The sequence below is a fragment of the Cryptomeria japonica genome, chromosome 6 (genome assembly GCF_030272615.1).
Source record: "Cryptomeria japonica chromosome 6, Sugi_1.0, whole genome shotgun sequence".
NCBI classification, from domain to species: domain Eukaryota; kingdom Viridiplantae; phylum Streptophyta; class Pinopsida; order Cupressales; family Cupressaceae; genus Cryptomeria; species Cryptomeria japonica.
This window is the reverse complement of record NC_081410.1, coordinates 101,927,506-101,953,815: the sequence shown is the minus strand read 5'-3', so window position 1 is coordinate 101,953,815 and position 26,310 is coordinate 101,927,506. Positions and strand designations below refer to the sequence as shown.

Sequence of the window (26,310 nt, the reverse complement as noted above, 5' to 3'; positions counted from 1 at the left end):
ACAATTCTCGGCAGCTTCGATTCAAGCATTGATGAAACACCAAGCCTTTCTGCATGAAATCCAGTCTATCTTGGATAAAAACAATTATGCACTCCTCCGCTGTCATGACGTTATTGTGAAAACTATGGTTGTTGCCAAGAACACCCATGAACCGAATCCCGAGGAACTACAAGCGAGCATCCGGAAATTTCAAGGATTTGTGTCTTCAAAAAATGCAACTTAAGTGTTTTTCAATACTTAGTTGAATTTTCCCTCTTTTGTAATCTTTAGTTGTAATTTAGTTTTGACAAGTTACATGTAAAAGTATTTTTTGTAAAATGCAAGTTACACATTACTTGCAATTTTGTAATTACATGTAAGGCAACTACAAGTTGTGTCCGATTAGGACTGTAGTTGGAATAAGTCTTAGTTAGTTGAAGTAACTCTTAGTTAGTTAATGAAGTCTCAGTTAGTTATTGAATGAGTCTTGGTGGTTGAGAGAATCTCTCAAGTTAGTTAGAATCCTCCCACCTTTTTCTCAAGGCTCCTCTTATATAAATACTTGAGGTGTCCATTGTAATTATCATCTTTTGGAAAGCAAGCAAAAACTCTGCCAAATTTACAGCAAGAAGTCTTTGAGCTTATATATGTGAATTGAAGGTTTTGAAGAATAATAAAGAAGGATTACTCAAGTTTTGAGTCTTTGAGCTACATGTTTGAGTTTGAATCTTTTTATTTCTTCTATGCAAAGTGTTTCTAAAGGAGCTTAGTCCAATCTGATTTGAAGTCTTTGAGCTGCAAGTAGAGAAGATTAATTAAAATAGGAAAATCTCTAGAAGGAGCAGCAAGTCTTTGAGCTTGCATCTATTCTTGAGGAAAGATTACTGTTTGATAAGAAATAGCAGCAAGTCTTTGAACTTGCATTAGTTCTTGTCTTTGTGTTGAAAGAATACATTATTCCAGTCTTTGAGTTGTTATCTTTTGTTTGTTGTAAAATTTAGTATAGCAAAGGGTAGATAGGACTTCCAATAGTCAAGTCTTTGAGCTTGATATTGCTGTCCCGTCCCGAAGGAAGTGACGGAAGTCTTTGCGCTTTCAGGAAACTTCATTTCCTTTCTCTCATTTCACTTGAAAGTAGTTATTGCTGTTCATATTCAATCGCTATCATTTTCTGTGAAGAGAAAAGGATATTGTCTTTCTTGAAGAAAGAAGGAAGACTGCTGTACCATCCTGTTTTTATTTCAGTTTTAGTTAGATAGGGGGAGCCTTCCCTGAATTAGGAGAGGTTTTACTCATGTGCTGTGGTTGAAACCACAATTTTGTATATTTTCCCAAGTGTGCAAAATTTTCAACCAACAATATGTATAAAAGAAGAAATGTTCGATGATCCCCAAATGAATGATTTTGATCTTCCTCTTATACCTTGCTAGATAGAAGGGATGCACCTCTTGAATTATGAAAGGATATATCCCTTCCTAATTACATCTCTTCACAAAATAAACAAATCGCAACTCTTCTTGCATTTGTTCAAACTTAACTGATCGCACCTTTCCATATTGCTAACGTAATCATCTCAAAACCATCAATTAGTCTTCTCCCTAATCATTGTCGTCATGAATTGATCACCATTATTGACTATCATTACCGCTGATATTCTTCTCATAACAAGCGCTGCCTATAGTATTATTCATCCTTAGTAATCATTGATATTTGTTTATTACTCTTGGCATTGATAATGTTTGATGAGATATCAACATAATGATGTCAATCATTCTTGTATATGTCGTCTTCAAGTATGCTCGCCAACTTCAAACTTAATTTTCTTCCATCGATGTTAATCAATCAGGCCTAGGTAGCATCGCACAAATCCTCAAATATAATAAATTTGGTCTTAGCGACAAATCTCTTGTTTAGTTGATCGAAAGCATTCTTTATTGATTGTGTAATCAATAGTGTTAAGTCGTTGGTAATGATATATTCCCATTCTTTTGCCATTCATCCTTCATTCGATGTCTTCCAATAAAGATCTCTTGATTCATTTTGCAATTTTGTCTCTTTTAGAGTCTTCACAAAATTGAAGTACTAAAGATGTAAGGTTAAAGTTGGGGACATTACAAGTCCTTCATTGAATAGGATCACAAGTCTCCTCTCCACGATACTTGTTGCCATCACGAACAATCTCTGAAATTTAGTAATGTAAGTCTCCAAAGAACCATATTGTTTGAGCTAGGCAAGCTCCATAAGATACATATCTGGATCCTTCTTGTTAAATTGTTTGATGAGTTTAGTGGTAAACTCATCATAGGTGGTAAAAAGATTGTGACCCAATGTCGCTAAACCATGGTACCACCACTCATGTGCTACGCCATCCAGGTTTAAAGTAGTGAACTTAAAAGCATCCTCCTCTGGCGTAGGTCTCAAAGAAAGAAAGTTGTCCAACTTTTGGACCCAAGTTCTCGCAATGCATTTATCGCTGCCATCAAAATGTGGCAAGGTTACCTTGTTCATAGCCTGCTAAAAACCCCTCTGACCCTAAGATGCTTTGTGTGCTATCCTAACTGTGGCTCCTTCTCTCAGCCTCTTTTGGTTCATAGATTGCTCTAATGACAACATCTCCCCGATCTCTAGGGGTAATGTCATATACTCTGCGTGATGCAGTCTAACCTCCTCAGCCATAGTAATATGTGGCTCTTGCCTTTGAGCTTGTGTCTCCTCCCTACGAGCAAAGGTAGGGAGTAGGGGTCTAAGCACTAAACCTGTAGAGGTTCCCCTGTTCTTTGTAGTGTATTGATCAACACTCCTGCTGGACTCAATCCTCTCACTAGTGTGCATAGTGTGTTGAGATACACTCTACTGCTTCAACTGTCCCATTAACTAGGGCATCATATCCATCATGGTGTTAAATTGCCTTTCTGCTCTGGAGTTGGGACTAACTAATCCTGCTCGTCGATTGTCTTTTTTAGCCATCTGACTTGTAACACTATCATGGTCACCCAATGAACTTCTATGAAAACCCAAAATCTCTGAGACAGTCTCATCTTCTAAGACTTGTGGTGGTTGCCACTGTTTTGTTCCTCTATGGTAATGATGAAACTCTTCACTCATGAATTCCCCCCTACACAAGATGGCAGGAAAAATCTGCTTTGATACCACTAAAATATCCCACCCTGTTCTATACTTTTGAATTCGGGTTTTGGAATATTTTGTCTCTTTGCTTTTTTGCTTTTTCTGAGTTTTCTGATTTTTTGTCTTTCTTGATATATATGAATTGAAAGAGAAATGCTATAAAATAAAAATAACAATGTCTAAAGATTTAACAATTTAATTACTCCAAACCCTTACTCCAAAAAGCATTTAACATTTTAACAATTTAACAATTCATACCCTTATCAGCTACAGATAATAATATTGATTCTGAAAATACAAATCAGATGCACAAATCACAACGCTTCTTTGAATGATGGAATATGCTGATTATTAGAGTTCACAGCAGATCTGAACTCACCTAAAGAAAACCCCCGCAGCCTTGGAATATGTATGGCTGTAAAGAAAATTATTTTTTTGAAGTCCTGGAAACCCAAGCTGAACACCAGAGATAGTACAGCCAGCAAAAAAGCAACTGGTATGGTTGCCAATAACCCTTCCAAAGCTTTGATCACCTGCTGCAAATTGATTTTCTGATATGCTCGAATGACACAATAATTTAAAAAAGTTTTCACTTGATAAATCGATTTTGCTTCAGCAAGTTTAATCTTTAGACAAATTCTTCCTAAAACTGATTTCAATTTGTGCACAAATACAATCTCTAAATGAGATTGTCAATCAGAGTACCCTTAGATGATCTCTCACACCTGTAGATACTACTCCCTCCGAGAGGTCTCGTTCTCAGAAAGCTTCTGTAGCTCCAGCAAACCCTTGCTGTGATTCTTCACCAAAATTTCACAAGTTGATTGAATGAGGAGAAATGAACTGTGATGCCCTTTCATATTAATCAGAATCCTCAAACCCACGACTTTGGGAAATGAAATGCATTTGTTATATTTTCATTTCATTTCACTTTAATTTATTTAATAAAGTCCCTGACTTATGCAATTTAATGACTTTATAATATTAATTTAATTTATGCATAAAGTCTCTTTATTTCTCCCTTTAATATAAAGTCATTATTTAATTGATATTATTAAAGTCTAAACTTTAATAATTAAATATTAATCTTTAATCTTCAATAATTGCCAATCTAGGAACATTTAATCAATTCTGCCAACTACCCATTAATAGCCAGCATACCCTCCAACCGTTCAAATAACTTACTATAAATAGTAAGTATGGGACCAAAATGCTCAATAGACTTACTAAAAATAGTATGTACAAATGGAGCCTGAAAGACATCTGGAAGGCAAACCAATCAACTGAAACTCTAAGAGGGAGACTACTGAGATAAACAACCCAAGGGGTCCACTGAAAAACCCTCAATCACCCACAAAGGGTCCCCAAAACACTCCATTAGCCTATGGATACCACAAATAATAGGCAATCCTATATAAAAACTTATGCTTAGGAAGGCACAAAAATGGGGACATTACAAACTCTAACTTTGGGACCCAAGGAATAACTCAAATATATGGATCTTCCCATGTTCCGGAAAAATCTACCCAAAACCCTTTTGGCTATGTTAGGGATTTGGAAAAAATTACAAACACCTCTTTTAATCATTTTCTAGAAAGAAACAAAATCCTTGAAAGCAGTTCCTTGGAATACAAGCACACAAAAAAGCACATCTTTGAGTTTGATAGTTTTTATCATTTTGTCATCAAGAGAAATACATAGACAATTAGGGGACCTACAATTTCTTCTAACTACCTATAAATTTTGCTCACGATCTGCTTGGACCTCATTTTCTTTCTCCTTTAACCTTGCAATAAATTGACCTCCATATCTAAGGACCAATCTTTCACACTGCAGGACTTCTATGAGAGGTTTCTTGCCAATTTATTCTCCTTTCACCTTGCTAGGAGCCAAGTGAGAGCAATCTTCAAACAAAAGTGAATGAGCCTCTCATTTTTCACTGCAGACAATTGCTTACATAAGTCCACTGAGTCCTTTTGTTACTGAAGTTTCTTTCCCCATTCATATCTCCCACTATGAAATAAAATTAAACCTAGAGTTTATGACCAACTCAAATGCTCTGTTTGAAAACTGTCCACCTTATTTCTCCACAATGCATTTCTCACAAAAACTAAAAAAATGGACCCACCTATTCAGAATATTTTAGAGATTCAGACCACAATTTTGCACATAATTTAAAACCAACATCAAGTAACCAATAGTCAAAACAAATCCACAAAGCGGAGAAAATCTTTAAGAAAACATCTACCACTAAAGGAAAACCAAAAACCAACTAGGAGTAGTTCTCATGGAGAAAGCGAAGTTTTGTCTTCCCTCAGAACCAGAGCTTCTCCTTTCTCCTTGCTAAATTTTATGGGTGATAATTTTTCAAAAAATATGTTATTAGATATGAAATGCTTATATGCCTATATCCCTGACTAGTACTTTATTCCATGCCATCTGGCATCAAGATCAGTTAGTAGGAGGCCAGGAAAAATGGAGAAAACAACATGGTGCTAAAGACATTCAAGAAGATTACCGAAGGAAATGCAAGGCGAAGCCTTTCAACTGACTGAACAGTTTTTTGCTTTCCTGTGTACATGACCATTACGGCTTTTGGTAGACTAATACCAGCAGTCTGCAACACAATTGGCCGTGATCCATCCCCATAAAGAACTGGAAATCCAAGATTCCGAGCTCCCTGACAGAATCCAAGAAGACCCACACAGTCAGTACCTTAGACAGCGATAAACACCATCATAAATATTTAATGATACTATCATATTGCTGGATTTCATATCTCTGTTCTGTAAGAAAAGAAGAATAAAAGGAAAGGCAAGCACAACAAAATAGCATTGAGGTTCTCTGCAAACCTTTATCACTGTGGGATCCAGGTCAAATGCTACATATGGCAAACCAGCCAGATCTCCATCTAAACCAGCAGCTAAGGGAGTAGACAAAAAGTTTGCAAGAACCTATAACAAAATTATTTCATCACAATGAATGTCTAAAAACATAGTCAATAGCTTGGCATTTATAGCCTGGAAAAATATAGATAAACAAAACCAATATGCTTACCTGACCCATTTCTCCAAATCCCAATATGACAATTGGTTCACTTGCATCAAAATTCAGGATTTCAGGAGCTTTCTGCAGAAATTAAACTATTAGATTCCCTTTGTTTCTCTTGAACATGCTGTTACTTCTGAATGTTAAAATTCTCAAACTGTAGAATAAGCAGTAATTACTGACATTTACTTCATTTGCCTCGAATCTTGATTCAATAATCTCAGCGGCTTTTCTCCCAAATTCATACAGAAAGGGAGTCAAAGCCATGGAAAGAACCACGACAATTATGAGTAACCTATTCAATTCTAGAGGTAGAACTCCAACCCTGCAAAAAGGATTTCATCATAGTTCAAGTTTCCAAAAAGTAAAACAAAATGTAGGAAATAGATAAAAAAAAGGTGCCTGGTACATGTATTCTTCATTGAAATTAACAATAGATTACTGACCTGTTTGCAAGGGAAAAGACAACAAAAGCAAATTCTCCACCTTGGGAAAGAAGCAATCCTATTCGAACACTTTCTTGTATAGAAAGTCCAACACGAGGTCCAATGGCAGCTGTGATTAATGTCTTGATAACTATCAACCCTCCCAAAAGAGACAGAACATTAGGCCACTCTCGAATAAGAAGCTGTAATCCACATAAAAGAGGTGCAAAGGTTATTTATGCACCCATTCACAACCCAGTTTTATTACAATAGTATTATACTCTATACCATTTATTTGCTAATGCAGAATGTTTATGCACTAAATCTATAATTTTTGTTAACTTTGTGGCATGCTATACAGAATCCTCGTCTCTTCTTTTAATGTGATAAGTTCTGACAATAGATAAACTAGAAAAAATCTTATTGGTGAATTGCATCTGTTGGCACAGCTATGGTTATTTGATTAAATATGACTTCTTCAACTTCTGTCACATATTAGTATACATTTGGAGCTGACATTTAGATAGATACAAATCAGATAATGGCAGAACTGCATTGCCCTTTTCTAACATATATACATAACAGTGACTTAAATAGATAATTGGAACACTATAAAATGAAAAAGTATTCGTTTCTTCGTAAACCTTAGGCATCTGGTAGCTGCTCTGCTGGAAAACGACATTGCATCTTCCTATGAACTCTGACAATGTCAGGCACAAGATCCTAATCAGACATTGAAGGTGCTAAACTATCACAAACTTTGTTTTTCTCTGAACAAGGTATCCTTGTGTTATTTTTGTTGGCAGTGATGTGTTGACAGCTGAGTTTGACAGTGTGGGTCCCGAGGCACTCCTTAGTGCTTTTTGCCTCCACTCACAACACACACCCTGTGAGGATTGAAACATGGTTTATGAGAGAACACTCAGAATCCACCACAAGGCAGGTTTATTCTCTCTATTTTGTTCATAATACTCCCTCTTCTGTCAACGTATTCAGAAGTTATTGTCATCTTTCAGCATAAAACATCAAATATTGGAAATTTGGGACTACTGCTCACATGATATAATGCTGTTTTTTGTTTAAATTCAGGTGGGGCGATTGATTGTTGCTAATATTTGGCTAGTAATGAATTTAATGTGTACGTAATACAGCCTACTTTTTTTTAAATTGCATTAATGAACAAAAATGATTACAATATATGAGCCATGATGCCAATCATCAAGTTACCAATCAATGTATCTAAACAACCAGTTCAAGGACAAGCCAGAACTTTACAAAATCCTGGGTTTAGAGACAATGTAAACTTTATATCAATATATTTATTATATAGTAATATAGTTCAGCAGTAAGAGCAGAAGATTCTGTATAGGACAGCACTCTTTTAAAAATTTATTTAATGAGATTTATTGTGAGAAGAGCGTTTTCTCCTTTATCTTCAATACCATTTCTTTAAAAGAAAAAAGTGTGAAATTGTTGGAGACCCATCCTCATGATCCAGGACTGTTTCCAGGAATTTCTGTTCCACCTTCTCTCAAGTTTTGTCATCTTTCAAGCATTCCACGGGTTCTTTATCAGCACTTTGTAATGTCCCTTCTAGGATTGTTGGCTAGTAAGAGACAATTACTTCAAATCCTTGAACTTACTATAGATTATAATATCAGATTTAGCTTATGAGTTATATAATCAAGAGCCTGAATACAAATATATAGAGATATTGACTCTTTCAATGTCACTTGCTCTATTATAATCAACGCTAAGTGGATAATGTCTTTAAATTTTCCCTTTCACCTATGTTAATGAAAGACGAATTGCTGTCTCTGATTTATATTTGAGAAATATGCAATGTCTTGGTGCTATATCTGATGTAGGCTTTGAAATATGCAACCTGTTATGCCAAAGGCAATAATGCTCGAATGAGCAGAAACAAATAGGATACAAATAATAAACAAAACAATATTCGATGATTGCTAGAATGAGATCGATTTCCATCTTATACCTTGTATGGCAGGAATGGATGCAATTTGAGAGACATGTCTCCTCTCCATGATTAATTCGCACCTCCTCATAATCCACTAATCTAATATGCAATTGGTGTCTCTTCCTGATCAAGAATTTACATGAAGTCTTAACTAATAGTTCTCTTTTAATTATTCCCGTCGCATTTGTTATCTCAACCTTAACCGATATTCTTTGATGGATATTTATTTAATCTAATCGATCATACCATACTTACCCTCCCTTATCGATTATAAAATTGGTAATGTCTTCACTTGATCGATTCATACAAATCTGATGTTTATGATTCCTCAAGTCTGATTTGGCCAATAGCTGTCATAAGATCTTTGATATCTAATTATCATTTTGACACCATTGGGTGTTTTATGATTAATTGGGGATAGCGATGACATGCTAATCTCCTTGGTTTGATGAACGATTTTGAAAGATCCCTGACGGATCCCCTTGCTGATCTGCTGTAATTTTTAAAATAATAAACTATATTTTCCTGTGATTTTGCGGATGGTCTTACAGAATAGAGAGAAGTTGCAGAATGTTTGGTTTCTTTTTGTATTTTTTTGAATATATAAGCAAGTAATGAATAAAGAACAGCAAATAAGGAAGGAACCTGAAACAAGTAAGAACATTCAATTAAATCAGAATTGATACAAATCGTACCAGGCAGATTTCTGATTTATAATATCCAGATTATTCCCTACACACTGGGGATTTGTTTACATCCAATAATGGCGCCAATTGAAGGGTAGATGATGAACACAAACCAAGAACACCAGCTATGGTTGAATGAAAGTCTTCACCACTTCCAGCATAAAGTGTACCTGCTGTAATGGTGGCATCAAGCTGAAACAATCACGCCCTAGCTGAGAAATTCAACCACCCTCTTGAAACCCTCACCAAGCAATCTGAATCTCCACAAGGAATAGCACATACACTCTAACCAATAATGCCAATGCCAAAAGAATCCATTGCCAATCAATAGCTGAGGGCTACATCCCAGCCAGTACCAATCATGGGGTTTGCGTCCCAGATTGAAGAATTGCTCTACCAGAGCAATATCGCACCAAACAAGTTTTCAATATGTAAAAGATAATGAGAAATTAGGTTTCCTTCTCCTTATATCTCTTTCCTTCCAAATCGAACCCTAAAGATATATGAAAAGTGTGCTTTAATATAAAGTCATATTTCTCAATATTGGGCATACGAATCCAGATGAAGCCAAAAACCCCTTATTACTCTGAAATGGCTATAGACATAGCCTTATTTAAAATATTAAAACGCTAACTTAGGAAATATTTAAATATATTAAAAATATAACCCAAATAGCTACAGAAAGCTTGAAACACACCAAAAGCCTGAAACTGAACCTGTCACCTGTCTGTGACTGATGTCGGAAATCAAGGATCAGCTGGTAGTCTCATCCCCAAAATCTAGGGATGCTCCTAGAAACTAGGAAACACACCCAAATCTCCTAAAACTAAAACCATCTGAAAGGTCATGAATAACCTCACGACTAGCAACTGTCACGACCTCCTAAAATTTAGGGATATCCCCTAAAATCTAGGAACTGCTCCAAACTAGCTCCAAACTGCCTGTAAAGACAAAATCCAGTCACTATATGCACTAAATGAGTCCCAATCAACCTCTGCTAGCCTACGAGACTCCAATGATAGGCCAACTCCTCCGTCTTTGATGTCCGCTCTAGAAAGGGGACATGACAGATTTCAATACGCTTTGCTGGCTTATTGATATATCGATATATTGTTGACTATTACTTTCTTCTGACTGTAGGATATGTTGATACAATTATCACCTTAATAATAACGCATGGTATTGATATTCAATGATTCACATCGTCTTCTCTTGAGTCTTCTCCCAAGTCTTATAAAGATGTGTTTGTTGTAGTCGAAAACCAAGGTGTGCTTATTGTTGAGACATGGACCAACTAGGACTCGAACCTAGGACCTTCCATACGCTGCTGGAGTGCTCTACCACTGAGCTACTAGCCCCTCTTGGCCCAGTCCATCGTCGGTCCGGGTGTGGCTTATTTCCAACACCAACAACCCCCTTAAGCCACACCTCTCGTGTGCTTAGGGCTCCTAGCCTGGACCTGGCTCTAATACCATGTTGAGACATGGACCAGCTAGGACTCGAACCTAGGACCTTCCATATGCTGTTGGAGTGCTCTACCACTGAGCTACTAGCCCCTCTTGGACCAGTCCATCATCGGTCCAGGTGTGGCTTATTTCCAACACCAACACTTATTACTGCCCAAGATGGTCACTTGATATTTATGGCAGCATGAAAGTATTATGAACCGGTTTCACTATTTCCTCATTCAAATCGGCTTCCTTTGGATGGTGATAAAGGAGTGTTTCGGTATTTTATGCTTGCAAGACTTCATTCCTTGATGGATGGCTGACATATCAATTTCTTGTTTGTCCATACTCTTATCTTCCATGTATGATCTTTTGATGTCATTGGATTCACTAATCTTTGTATATGGATCACTCTATCTCTGGCCTTCCAGATCATTGTCTTCTTGTTGCTGCTTTATGAAGACGTCTATTGCCTAAAACATTAGTTCCTACAGAAAATCATGAAGACTTATTAATAAGACGATTTTCTGAGTATTGATTCCCTGTTCCTTTTCTTTCAGGGTGGGGGCATGACACATTTAGCTTTTCTCGCTCTATGTTTAGATCTGTGCCATTATGGTTATCATCTTCATCACAAGGTTCATCTGATTGACCACCATTTCTATCAATACCTGCCCACCAATCAGCATGTTTTTATGTCAGATTTATGCAAGGTGATGGAACCACGATCCAGTAACTTGTAGAATTCAGCTTTAGCTATAACATATATCTAGTATCATATAATACAGCCCACTTTCTTTTTGGAAACACTCATAGCTATTTATTTCTTTCAAGATGCATCTGCTACTTCCTCTTGCTCACTAGGCTTTTGCTGAGTACCATGGGAGTTTTCCACGGCCAATTTTTTTGTGTGAGCTCATGACTCACCACTGCCAACTTTTCTATGAATTATTTGCCGAGTTTCCACCAATTTGCTCAGCAAGTCTGTGCGATACACTTGGCCCATGTAAAAAACAGTCTATACTCAAAAAAAGCAATTTTCAAACTCAAAACACATAATTTTTTGCCTTTATAAGCCCTAAATGACCAAGGGAAAAGATCACATTTTAGCTTTTTTCACAAATTGGAGTGAAAATACACAGATTTCTGTCTTTTTAAAAATTATGAAAATGATGTGCACCATGAAGCTTTGTGTCACATCCCGTTTAATTAGCTTAGAGTAATCATTGGATTATTGTACTAATTGTTTAAATGAAAACAATTAGGTAGAATTTTGATTATGTTAAGATTGGTCAAGCATAAATAAGAATGATTATGATGACAACTAACTGTACAAGTGTGATAGGAATCGTTTGCATTCCCTTAGGTCTGAGAGAGGTAATTTGTAAGGACGGAATCAACACACACTTACCTAGACTCGTGTGCACAAATAAGATTAAGAGTTTTGGGTTCTGTTATTGGAAAATTATATCATTAAATGAATGAAGCAAACATGCGAACGAAATTGCTTTATATAAATTTAGATAAATAAAATAACAATCGAAGAGCTGGTGTTGAGGATCATGAACCTAACTTAGCACATGAATGTGCCCCTTGTTTGATACATAGATTTGTTCATGATGTCTGCCAAAATGGGTCCCAAACCAAATGGGAATTGGCATTAGAATACAAATTCACCACTACAATAATATGTAAATACATACATGTATATTGACTAAAGAGGCTCAAATTCTTTTCATACATTTCATATGGAACCATATACATGCACTCTAAGCTTTGTAAAATACATCCCAAGCTCTATGAATGAACCTGCACCTTTTACTTTTGAAAATAAATCTGCATTTTTTATGTGCGCGCATATAGATATAAGTGTCTGTGTATGCACAAATAGACCTATGAGTATATTGATATTATTAAATATCATTGTGTCTTAATATCTATATTATTATAAAATAACATTATATTTTAACAAAGGCATTAAAAAAAGAATAGCTTAATATAAAATAAAAGTAAACTTAAAATTGTTATCTTCCCCCTTTCACCTGCCCTCTAAATGCTTCCAAAGTTTGCATGCACTTCTAATGTGGAGAAGGTTGTGAAAGTTGGCTTTATGCCTACAACTTGCCTTTGGCTTGAAAGTTTTTCTGAGAATTTGTTTTTCGATGAGATATCAGGGGTAGCAACAAAAAAAGAGAATGTTGAGAGGGTGTTTGGGATAGAGGAAGAGGCCAAGTTCCTTGAGTACTCAGAAGGGCCCTTTAAAATAGAGTTGGCTTTGGTCATGTAACTAGAGATCGAAGGGTCGTGAGTAAGATATTAATCATATATTGATCAAGGGAGTTGTTCATACACACACTATGAGGTCTCCATGTAATGCCCCTTCCTTAGTCCTCTTAGACTTTAGTGGAGATTGACCTACTATTAGGGGTCGCGTAGGTCAGCAGGGTGGTTTGGGACCCAACCAGGGTTGTGGGGCTCAGCTGGGAGCTTCACAGGCCTTTTAGTTTGGAATTTGGGAGTTGTATCTATAATTAAAATTGAAATCCTAATGTTGGCCTTATGTGAATGGTGAAAAGTGAATAGTAACTGAAAAACATAAGATGAATAGTCAAAAGTGTCCCCCATCCTAGTAACTTAAATTGTTTTGGAAAAAGGGGCCAAGTTCTCAATGAGGAAATAGACCATCACGGTTATTTTATGTTTTTAAAGGCCAAATAGTAACTCCCAAATAGGTCGAACTTCTTGGGGAGGTTATAAAAGCAACTTTCTTATCATTTGCTCTCATTCTTATGAGTTCAAATTTGAGAACAACAGCAGGCTTGAGGATTTGAGCAGCTTGGAGCTTCCAAGAACGCAAACTTCTGGAAGAATTTGGAGATTTGGACGAAAATCCACCTCTCTCAGTGTCAAGTTTCAACAGTTTCTAGCTTCGGGGTGAAGTTGGAAGCCTTCTTTTGAGTTTAGAGTGCAGATTTATCAGTTGGAGGGCAGATTTTCTTCAGTTATTAGCAGGGAAGACCTATTGGAGGACAATTCCATCCATTTCCAGTTTATTCTCAGCCAGCCGCTCCATTTTGGAGAGAAGGGCATCAAACCCTAGGATGTAATTAGGGTTTTTAGCAATTAGTGGAGCTGATTTCTATATTCCATCATATGGGAATTTATATCAGACTTATGGGATCATGTTAATGGTATGCACATTGTTCTTTTAAGCAAAAGAAAGTTTCCTTGATTGCCTTCTTTATGTGCTATGCAATTATTCTAGTTTATGTCAGCGATTTCTTTCATATAGCATTCAAGAATCTTTCATAAAACATCAAAAAACAATCAAAACAAGAAAAATCAGTCAAACTCCTTCCAACATATGCTGGCCAAAGACTTATCAGAAAACAAACAGTTGCACATAACTTCAAATTTTGGATCAGACTTCGTAAAATTTGGATTGGGGATCTTTCACTCTGCTGCAGACTAGTACAATGCAAATGTCACCTCATGAGTTGCTGCTTTGCCCAAATGACCTCATGCTGTTTTCTGGATAATCATTGCAAGGTATTGATCTATAATTTTTTCAAGATCATGCTTGTGTGAATTGACAGTTAAAATTAATTTTCATTCATACTATTCAACTTGAATTTTACAGAGGAATTTCTTTGAATTAGAGTTAGAGTGTACATTCAAGCTAAGTCACAAGGTTCGAATTCGAGTTCGAGTTCAACAACAATAAAATTCAGATGACGTTCGGCAAGGACAAAAAATTCGAAAAAAAATTCAACATAAAATTTGCCTTATATAAATTTAATATTTTTTTAAAATATAAGAATATACCTAATAGATTATCAAATAAATTTAACCATGATTTTTAAAAGAAGAAATATCTTAAATTTAAATTTGTTATAATTAAATCTTAGTTTTTAATAAAAATTTAATATAAGTAAAAGAATATTTAAACTTTGTATTGACTTCATAGTCAATATTTCAATTAAAAAATACAAATTTAAGAAACGTATTTTTTAATTTTTATAGAATTAATAAAACAAAACAAGGAAAAACTTTTAAAAATGCATTTTCAAATTTTCATTCAATACCAATACAAAAACGGAAAAAAAATCCTAAAAAGAAATCTAAAGTCTTCGCCCAGGAGTTGCACAAGAGTTGCAGCCGTGTCCGACTTGCTGGGCGTTGTTGGAAGATTGTTCGTCCATAGTTCGCACCCTCGCGTCCTCTACCCTATTCTTGCATCCTCAGTTCATGTCCTCTACTCTCTGGTTGTGCCCTCTTCTCACACTGACAACATCACATCTGAGAGACTGAGACAACCCTAGAAAGAAAGTGCCTAACAAAAATAATGTTTAAATGAAATTTAAAACGTCTTTTTACTGCGAATTTGTTCCGAACTTTAACAAATATTTTCTGATTATTGAATATTTGATGAATCTCCAACTTCATGATAGAAATTTGCTGAATGTTGTGAGTCATGACACTTCACAAATCACACCATAGAGACATAAATTTATTTTAAAAACCCTCAGGTAAGGAAGTCAATTGGAACTGACAAACACACATCTTTTGAGATTTTCTTAGAATGTGGAAACAAGTGTGAAGAACTCACTTTGTGCATTTTCTATTTATTTATTTATTTAGTGCTTTTGGTGGCAAGTACTTCCAACCATGCATGCTATGCATTCTGCCTAGGATTCCTTCTTTGTGATGCACTCTCACTCTCTCATGTATTATGCTTTCCACTGGAAAGATTGGTTTATTCTCTCCAAAGTCTCTTAATAGTCCAATCTGACCTCCCCATGTTTTTAAATGGTTATTGGAGGACCCTCCCCAAGTATTAAAATGCTCCATAATGGGAATTGGAAAACATTGTCAAATTGTTCATTTCAACTTCTCACATGTTGAATAGGGATGAAATCCCTTTCATTAGACTGGCAGTTTTATAACTACCTCTGCTAGAAACCAATAGTATCATACTGCTAGTTCCCATCGGGTTTTTTGGGGTCTAAACTTCGTAAGTAAAACATTCTGCTGCTGTGCTATCTTTCCCAGATCTTTACACATCATACATGTTAGATTCCTCTCATTTCTAGTCTCTAAATTTCTACAAGCAATCTGCATTAGAGGCAACCTTACAGGTATGGTTTTTATATGTTAGTAAGTAAGTAATTACCATGAAGACGAGTGGCAACCTAAGTTACCAGTTCTGATTTGGTCACAGTTCGGGTACAAGAACTCAGTTCGTGGGTATGGGCAAAAACAATTTTGCCCTTGGCTGCATGGGTTTGGATTCGCTCGTACATGTACATATATATTATATATATACATATTATCAACAAAAATTTAAGAAATATACAGAATTATAAAACTAAATATATTTGATAGTATGATACTTCATCATTGATCAATGCCAAATGTCAATTGATAGTTCAGAATTTCAATATTATCATATTAAGTCAAATGCCATTTAATATATATCAATGTATCATATAAGTCTAGGTTCCTGATTCAAATGAAAATGGTAGTGATAAAGATAAATATTAAATGCCAATTGATAATTAAATATTTAACAGACATCAAGTTTCCACAATCCATGAGAAATTGATCTAGAGTGTTTCTGGGTAAGATTGTGTATGAAATTTTGCATCAAATTCATACACAATCTTATCCAAAAACACTCTAGATCAATTAAATATTTAATATTTATCTTTATCAATTGGCATTTAATAGTGATAATTTTAGTTGTCTAAGTTCTTGAATTTGGTCCACTCCCAGACCCCCTCATTATAATCAAATTTCTTATATGACAAGAGATTTCACTAAATAGTGGGGGTTTGGGAGTGGAGACGCTATCGGGTTTGAGGGATAGCAATGATAAGTTGCACAAGGTGTTAGATGTTGTAATGTCCCCTTCTCGTTGATGTCTTTCCAGTGGTACATTAGCCTATTCCCGAGACCCGTAGGCTATGTGGAATGAAGAATGAGGGTCAAGCATTGATGAGGCAAGAACTTACTATTTTTAGTAAGTCGGGGGTTGGCTGTTTTGGCGATACTGTCCTACTGAGCTCTCCATGCTCTGTCACTGGGTGCGAAGATCCTGCTTTTCGGAGCAGTAGTTCATGACTTACTAATTTTAGTAAGTGGCAGTATGGCATATTTCTATTTTTGGCAGTGGACAGGGTCCTGATCCTGTAGCACTTCAATGGTCTTCCTTGCTCAGCTTCATCCTGGTTTTGGCAATAATCAATATTGGAGTCATAAGTGATATAATTAAATTTTATTTCCTTATCCTAAGGTTTAATATTTAATTAATTTGATTATTTTTACTACTGACTAATGACTATAGAAATTACGCATAATGTCTCTTAAGTGCTAGGCGAATTTTTATGTCTAGAAAGGGATGCCAATTTTGTATTGGGAGATATTATTTTATTCACCACAAATGTTTGCTAAGTCAAAATCGTAGTCTTGTGCTTCTTGGCGTAATTCTTTGACTTATGGTATGCGCGCCTTCCTTGGGTCCACGAGGTAAAGGAAATGCAAATGGAGAAGTTGAATTTGGGTGAATCTGTGAGCATTTGCATTTGGTTTTGGGGAGTTAGAAGTTATAAATAAGAGCCTTGGGCTCCCATTTTGAGGATCATATGAATTTGCATCGTTATGCTGCCGAATTGGCGATTGAAAAATCTGAGCTTCGAAGTGTGGCTTCCTAGCTAAGTCACAGTTTCATACTTGCAAGATAGTACCTAGCTGTGTCCATGTATTTCCAGTTCTATTGGTGAGTGAGTTGTAGATTGTGGAGTGTTTTGTGTGAGATTGGAGTGTTTTCTGGTTGCTAGTCGTGGAACTGCTGAAACTGTATTTCGCTCATACCTCTTGGCCAAGCGATTCCATCATTCTAGGTACCAGCTCATCCATCTTTCCTAACCACTGGCGATGCATCTTGTAAGTTTTTAGCACCTTATGTTAAGTGTGGAATTTTATAATGAAAATCGAACTTCCCAGGTTAGGCGTTGGGTTTAGTGAGTGCATTGGGAAGCATGCAAAATAAATATGGGTGTTTTGATAGCTTCCTTTGGGTTTGTTTTTATTGTGGCTGGGCTGGTGTAGCATTGGTTTAGAACTGATTTTGGGTGAATTGGGTGAGTAATGAGAGAGTTATGAGTGTTTTAGTGAATCCATAAGGCCGCTGGTTTTGCATTTCCAACTTGCAGATTTTGATGTTAGCAAAAATTTCATGCTTATTATTTGGATGTTCAGCATTACTCTTCTTCTCTCACTGTCTTGATTATTGTAAGGTTAAGTAGTACTACTACTAACCAATTCTGGCTTGTAAGCTCTCATCCCGCTGAAAAGTGGAAGAGGCTGGCTTGCCACCTATTTCAATTGAATTGTAATTCAGTCCTCCCGCTGCATAAGCGGTCGAGTGATGATTGATTGTAATGGTCCTCCCACTGCATAAGCGGTTGAGTTGAGTTTGTTTGTAATTTCAGTCCTCCCGCTGAAATATTGCGATCGAGTGATTTGTGTCTTTGTGTGTTTCTCTTGGCTGGTTCACCGCCAAGTTTCTTGCTTTCCAATTGGATAAGCGGAAGGGGATGGCTTGCCGCCCAGTATTGTATTCCACTTCATCTTCAGCAGATTTGAGATCTAACGATCCCCTATTCACCGTATGTTCTCACCTTCCCACATTGGGCACTTGGTGATCAAAAAGTGGAAGGGTTGCATTTTTCAGCAAGTTTTTAGTTTATGCTTTCTAACCTTAACGGGTTATCTGTTTGTGGATGATTATTATTATTGGTCTTAAAACAAAAAAAATATCTAGGATATTACAGATGTGAGAAAACCCCAACGATAGAAGGGGTGTGGGGAAAAGCACTTGCATTTCCCTGCGGGTTGAAAGTGGGGGTTTGGGGGCTATGCCCCCAAAGAAAATTCTTTTGGAGAAAAAGAAAAAAGAGAGTGAAGAGTGCAAAATGATCTTTGTATTAGGCGAAATGATGCTTTTAGGGACATTGTAGGGTTTTTGGATGCAAATAAATGTCAAAAAATGTATGGTTTTGTTATTTTTTTGGCATTCAGTGCCTTTGAATACGCCTGGGTACATACCTGGGTGTACTTAGATGCCTGGGTATGTACCCAACCTAGGCAAACCCCTAGGCAAATCCGGTTCGGGTGTGCATATCAAAATCAGCAAACCTAGTAGCATAGGTTGCAACGGATTCTACTTCTTGAGTAAGGAATTTAAAAATAAAATGGCATTTCAATTTCCTTAAATTACTCTTAAAAATGATTTGTTTCCTTGTCTCTAATAAATTAGTAGAACTTACGAAGTCCATAAAAGAAAGAGTGAAGCCATCTTGTATATCACTATCTTTCATAGCTTAGAAGTTGTTGATGCCTTTGGTTCATATTTCCTAAGTTCCTAACCGTTTTATTCTTTGGGCTTTATATATGGAAGACTATATCATAATGGAAATCTTATTAAATAAATTTAAATATTTGAATGTGGAACACATGGATCAATACTTATTTCATTCAGACCTTAATTAGTTTTGTTCTGGGTGCAATTGGTTTGTAACTTTGTACATATTTATCACGATTGTGTCTTGGTCAAGTACAACCACCATACTGCTCTTGCAGGATTTTTACTTGAGTTGGTAATGAATTACAAGATACTGCATACAAAAAGAATATTAGACTAGCACAATCTTCTCTAGATTTTGAAATCCAATAATTAATTTATGGACCACCATTATAAAACAATGTTGCAATAAGATAAAACTTTCTATGTGCTGGGAACCTGCCCGTTACTTTGGCTTAGAACATTCTTAATCTTATATTCTTTTTGGGGGTCACTTTATCATCAAGAAGTGAATTTACTAGTTTATGATTGCAATAGTGGCATTAGCAGTAACTTAAGATATCTTCACTTTATTAACTTATAATTATCTATGCCTTTATCAATGGATTTATGAGTTAATTTTTTCCCTTCTTGTCAAGTGAAAACTTGCATTTAATATTGGAAGGTTGTCTTATTTTGACAAACTGCTATTCTGGGTGAAATTAGTTGATTTTTATTGCAGAAAAAACTGCTCAACAATTTCTGGGTTTTATTCTTCCCTCTTTTCGCTCTCCAGAACACAATGCACTTTTAGTTTTGTATAAGGGATGTGAAATTTATGATGGTTTAAAGAATTTCTTATTTGTTGCAATCTGCAGATTGACAGCTGAGAATCGATTTATATGGCTTATGCGTGCAAAATTAACAATTACTATCATTGTTAATGAGTATATTATTATGAATATGGGTGAACTTATTAAATAGTTTGTCACTAGGTCTTTGTAAAGGGTTCTAGATTTGGGAAAAATCAGCAAATGAGAAAATAAGACATCTTGTGCTTAAGTTACCTAAATTTGACTAGAGTTAAGAAATTATGGTTTTGTTGTGAATTGGATTCCTTAGTGGTAATCATTAGACATTTCTACCTTGGAAATGTAAGATTCAAGTTAAACTTGAAAAACTAAATCTTAGTAATGGACTTGTCTTCTGGTATTGTTTGTCTATCCTATTGAATGTCCAAATGTCATAGTGAGATGTTTGGGGCATTATATGCAATAAATGTTGATTGCCATTGGTTTACACCCATATGTGCATTACTTAGATTGATTACATTCTCCTTCACATAAATGTGTTTAATAGATGAGTGCATTAGATATGCATTGCATGAGCATATAGGTATGCTAGCTTGATAGTGATTCACGTAGTGAATAAGATTTTGTCATGCATGTTGCCACATACTATTGGATCCTTTGTGATGGGTTGGGCTCCTCCAGTGGAGTCGCACGGGGAAGTTTGATGCTTCGTGGCAAGGTGGATATCATCCTGGTGATGCTCTTTCTTTTCTGCATCAGTTTAAACAAGAAGGAAATAGAGGATAGTTTGTAATGCAAATGTTAATGTATTTACCTATACTATAACCTACTAATTGAAAGAGTAGATGACTCTTATATACTACTTACTGTTTACCCTTTGGGTGAATAGTTTAGAACATACAAATAGAATACTCAGTGCAAAACAATAATGCCATAGATACCAGATAAGATCAAGCAAATATAAGAGATACTATCCCATTCATAATCATGTGTGTCTTTACAAATGACCTTCCATGGTATATAAAGGAACCGAGAGGGTGCGAGGGACAACCGTCACACCTGTAACTACCATCCCTCGGTTACCATACTAACAAAGACAAGTACTACTTAATTAACTATTGTTTTATTCCCGTACAATATTACCGCCAACATCATCCCCCACAAAAAACAAGGTCGTCTCCGACGACTTACAACAAAATGGAGAATACATTGCTACAACGAAACCCAAACTAAGGGGGTGCAGAGGGTGCCGATGCGCGGGGTGTGGCTATCAAGCGAGCCCGTAACTCATAGACCTGCTCAGTCCGTAGCTTGAGGTCCCGCTCCGCAACCATCTGGCGCTCCATCATTGCCGCCTCCAAGACCTCTTTATCTTTCTGCTCTACCATCTCCAAGGCACTACCCAAGCGACTCTCCAACATAGCCCTGTCCTCACAGGCGTCCACCAACTCTACCTCCAAGGCACCCTTCACCGACCTCTCCTCGGCTATCCTCCTTAATCTTCTTCTTCGTTCTACTTGCTGCTCGAGAATTAATGCTCGTTGAGCGGCTTCAAAGTCCCCTATGTATTCCTTATTTTTGTCCTTACTTAGCAAATTGGGCATTAATTCTAAATTCTCCTTATGCAATATGTCATGTCCCCTCCTTGATTGTTATATATATATATATATCCTAAATGAAACAACTATAATTATTAATTAATATAATAATTACCAAAGAATAATTATTTGAAATTTATTTATTTATTGAATATTATTATTTAATTAATATTTATTAGTATTTATTACTAATAATATTCTTGATCTATTCAAATAAAAATAAATTAATATTATATTATAAATTATATCATTCTAAAAACTACTTAAACATAATTTATATATAATAAGAGATATCATCCTTATAATACTCTAAAAACTACTTGAAGTACAGTAAAGAAATATACCTGATTTTTGTAGCAAGACCGATTCGCTAAGTGGTAGTGCTCAGAACTGAAAGAATGGAAGCAGCGAATTGCTTTGACAATGTTTAATTAAAAAAAATAGCTATGTCGTGGATAAACAAAGAGGAAAGTTCTATATTATGGCGAATTTGTACAGCGATTACCTCAGATGGATCCCACCAAGCCATTAATCCATATAATAATGACAATTGATGTAATCGCCGCTCAGGGAAACATATTACAAATCGCTTGTTACAAATGGTCAAGTCATTAATTGAAAATAGAATATATTGAGCAATCATTATTATCGTTTTATTATCAGCAATACATGGCAAAGAAGACTTAAGTCTCAAGGCAACTAAACAAATATATTAACTTTAGCCAAGAGATGATTGCAGTCAGCAATAGAACTTATAGATTACTACATATGTAGCCATCAACATAATATTATCAATATCGCCCCCATGAAGGGATTTATCACAAATGTTAACTAATCAAATGTTTAGTTATTCAAAGGATGATTACTCATTAGACAGCAATTATAAGTAGTGATGTAAGGCAGCGATTAAGAGAAAAAGCTAATTTGTATAAATAACAAATACTCATGAATAATGGAAAGGTGTGATCTTAAGAAAGATTAATTAATCCTTGACAAAGATGTGTCTACTCCCAAAAGATGCAACCATTTGATACCAAGATACTTAATGAGGATCGACCTCTATCCAAAGGGGATAAAAAGGGGGAAGAAGGAAAGGAAAGGATAGAGAAGGGAGCACAGCAGTCACATTGACTGTTAAAAAGGCATTACGGTAAGGTTATATGTGTTAAAGCACAAATTTGCACCCTACTAAACTATAAGTTTAGCAATCTGGCCTAACATGGGATTCACTTCTGCATGTGGGCAATGCATAACCTGAAATGAAACCTTCGGTTCCTAGGCCGGTTCCTATTGGATAATCACCTGATACTCTCTAATATTGAATTAACTTTGCAGGGTAAAGGATAAGAATTGCAGAAATGGAACTTAAAACTGAACTAAACTTAACTAGAACCTGGTGATACACCAAAATGTGAGAGATAAATGATAAAAACCGATCTCAGTCTACAATATTCTACTTTAATTGATAAACGCTTCTTTCCTGTTATAAGTTTACATAAGTGTTTCATAATAAGGTCCTGAGATGAACCAATGAGGAAGAGTAATTTTTCACTCAAAAGTTTTGAACTCTTAAACACATACTATGACCTGCAAACATACACATGTTCCTATATTAAGGCACTATCTGAGACAAGTAAACAAGGAGCAATATAACTCACAAATTTAACTTCATCAATCATGCTTGTACACAAAAAAAATGGAAGGAAAACAAGGCTTGATTCCATAGAATACCACTCCAAAAGATGCTGTTACATATATAATATCTCTAAATCTGAGTTACAGAATCCATGCAAAAGAAATGCTAAGGACAAGAAACTGTCTCTAAAAACACTCTTCTTGCATAAATCTCAACTGACCTTTCAAGTGTCCCAAGACACTAAGTAAAAAACCTCCCAACTGATTGGGTCGGATGCAAGAAAAGGGCCTCAAAAAGAGGAGTCTAGAAGACACCAAAAAGGGCTACAAACATGGAAAAGTCTTCTTTAATCAATAACCAACCCAACAGATCACTAGAAACGGCCTCAAAAAGCTCAACCAAGTAATACAAGCTCCCTAAAATGATGAAAAAGTCCAAACTCGACCCTTTGCCTAAAAGTGCTCCAACCTCCCTAAATTTACTCCATTTGATTTCAAACAACCTCATGTTCCTATTAAAATGTCCTTATCTCCAAAATTATCTCAACTCCTTTTGAATATTTCCCAAGTAGTCATGAATACTCCTATATGCTCTCCTTATGTCTCCAAACCGAAAAGGCTTCTTCAATGGTAGCCTTATCTCTCCAAAATTAACTCATCCTTCAAAATTAAGTCAAAAGACTTAGTCTCCTTTTAGCACATAGATACATCTTTTACACTTTTAATAATAATAATACTTAATTACAATTTATAATGATATTGTAATTAAATATTTTTTACAAAATGATACAGGCTTAGACAAAGAAAGAAAACAAAACATATAAAAAAATAAAATAAAACATACTTGATAATATCGATGCTTAATGAAACATTTAAACATTGATATTATCAAATATATTTTATTAATTTTATATTTTGTTTTCACAAAGCCCAGCGGACTTGAAGAAAAGGATAAATATTACAAAGGGCTTTGTCATAACCCTAAAATCTTATACTCTTCCGCATTGACTTAGCCCTTTCATTTTTGCAAAATGAAGAAAACAGCTGAAGAAGCTTTTCGAGGGTTTGAGAGATAAGGAGATGCCGCCATTGCTGTTCGGATTTCTATTGCTTTGCGAAATCTTTTGGTGAGGTTCTTCTGTGCTGCTACCGCCATTATGAATTATTTCTGTATGAAAAAAAAAATATGTTTGCTACTGGTGCTAAAATATTCACAAGCAAATTCAATGTAGATTTTATCTTCTTCTCTTTCCTGGTGCTTTTCTAGTTTTAAAAGTGAATACAGAGAGGATAAAATTTTGTCCTTCCATAAATTCCAAATGAACATCATTGTTGTTGAAGAGACTCTATTCTCCAGAAGCATTTTGGAACTATCAACCCTTTCGAAAAACTCACTCCTTCGTCATGCTCAAATGTTTTGACATCAGATCGAAGGTGCACATCAAGAACTTTACGAAGAGAAACAACTTCGAATTTGACATTTCTCATCTGGTGTGAGGATTATTTGAACAAACCCGCTTTGTGCATAGCTTACAATCATTGCATTCCATGAGAAGACATCTTTTCAGTAATACTGTCAAACAATTCACGTGCCCTATCTATTTTTCCACATTTTGCATACATGTCTGCCAGGGCAGTTGCAACTACAACATCTGACAGAGCTGAAACCGCCTTTGCCTCAATTCACTCCAGACCGTCTTCTCGGCCATCGCTTATAGAGATAGGTTCGAGTCCATCTAGTCCACGGTTGCGTCCCTTGTCGTTCAGAGAGCGGGCCATTCTTGAATCACTCCCTTCTCCTCCGGTTAACTTCCATGCGTCGGCTTTACTCATTGAGCACTCCGTGAGGACCAGCCCGATCCGCGGTGCCATTGGCCTCCTTCCCTTATTCGGATCCACATTTTGCATACATGTCTGCTAGGGCAGTTGCAACTACAACATCTGACAAAATTTTCTTTATCTTTTATGCTTTGATGGATGTCCATACCCTGTCCTAAATTTCCGATTTTGGCACATGCTGGGAGTATGCTGGCAAATGTGAAACGATCTGGTTGGAGACCTGTTTGTTGCATTTGGTAAAATAATGTGACTGCTTTGTGAAGATACCCATGTCTTCGGTATGCTGTAATAACTGTATTCACTTTACGAGCATCTCCCAAACTTCCGCACTTCACATACATGCTAATAAGCTTATTCTGAAAAGTTGTGCATGTAGCAAATACAAATATTCTGTGAGCGATGAAAAAGTGGACTTTTTCCCCTTTTTAGAAAAGGTGTTCTTGAGAATGCAGGTCTCTAATAATTGAAGATGTGTACAAGAGTCTCCAGGTGAACTGAAAATGCTCCCAGACTTACCAACATAGATCGAATAACAGTGCAGATTTTCCTTGCTCCAATTAGTCATAAAATGCCATTGCTACCTTATGTCTCCTGACTGTGCATTTTGATCTTATGTAGAAATGAAGTTCGAGCACGGGCTCGTGACACTCATTTCATTACCAGTTGATTCTGATTTCATTGAAGTTTACTATTTGAACATGCATTAAAATATTTCAGATACTCTGTTTCTATACCAACCTGTTGCATTGAATCATTTATCTTCACTATGTAGCATTGACCTTTTAAAATACTGTAAGGTTTCACATTGAAATAATATGTCCCTTAAAACAGTCTATCCATTAATGCTTTCTTTTTATATATATCATGAATAGTAAAGTAAAAGGTTTCATATTTAAAACAAATATGTCCCTTTGATACTTCAGTTGGTTTCTTCATCATTCCATTTTGATATTCTGAGATTAGTTACTCTAAAAAAGGTATGTCGAGCTCATACCTGAAGGGAGCCTCGGTCAGGGGCACATGCCAATTAGAGTAACTAATTATCTGCACATGAAACAAACACATTAGCATAAACATTTCTTTCTCCTGAAGCAGTGATTTGTGTTTTTATCTTTCCTGCCCTTTTGAAACAGAAATAAGATAGGATATGATAAATGGTATATTGTAGGATAATCTTTCATTGCGTAGATCTGTTGAATCTGACACCTCTTCTCTTTTGTGCAGGAAAGTAGGGGTTATTCAGAATTTGAAGACCGAGGAAAAAGTTATAAGGGCAACGGGACAGCCAATAACCAGTCAAAGCAACCCAAGGCAATGACTGGTTATCCTTACACTCACTATTTGATTCTATCCTTTTCTGTTTTGGATATGTAGGAAAGATAGAAATGCTAA

At 35.9% G+C, this 26,310-nt stretch overlaps 1 protein-coding gene across 1 annotated transcript in view; it reads right to left on the bottom strand.

Annotated features, from left to right (window-relative positions):
* Positions 1–26,310, bottom strand: part of LOC131050118 (K(+) efflux antiporter 3, chloroplastic) — a 244,011-nt gene that overhangs the window by 40,450 nt on the left and 177,251 nt on the right. The window contains 5 exon segments of the mRNA XM_057984273.2: positions 5,624–5,785; positions 5,958–6,059; positions 6,163–6,234; positions 6,337–6,478; positions 6,600–6,781. Of these exon segments, the coding sequence (XP_057840256.2) occupies positions 5,624–5,785; positions 5,958–6,059; positions 6,163–6,234; positions 6,337–6,478; positions 6,600–6,781 (660 nt within the window).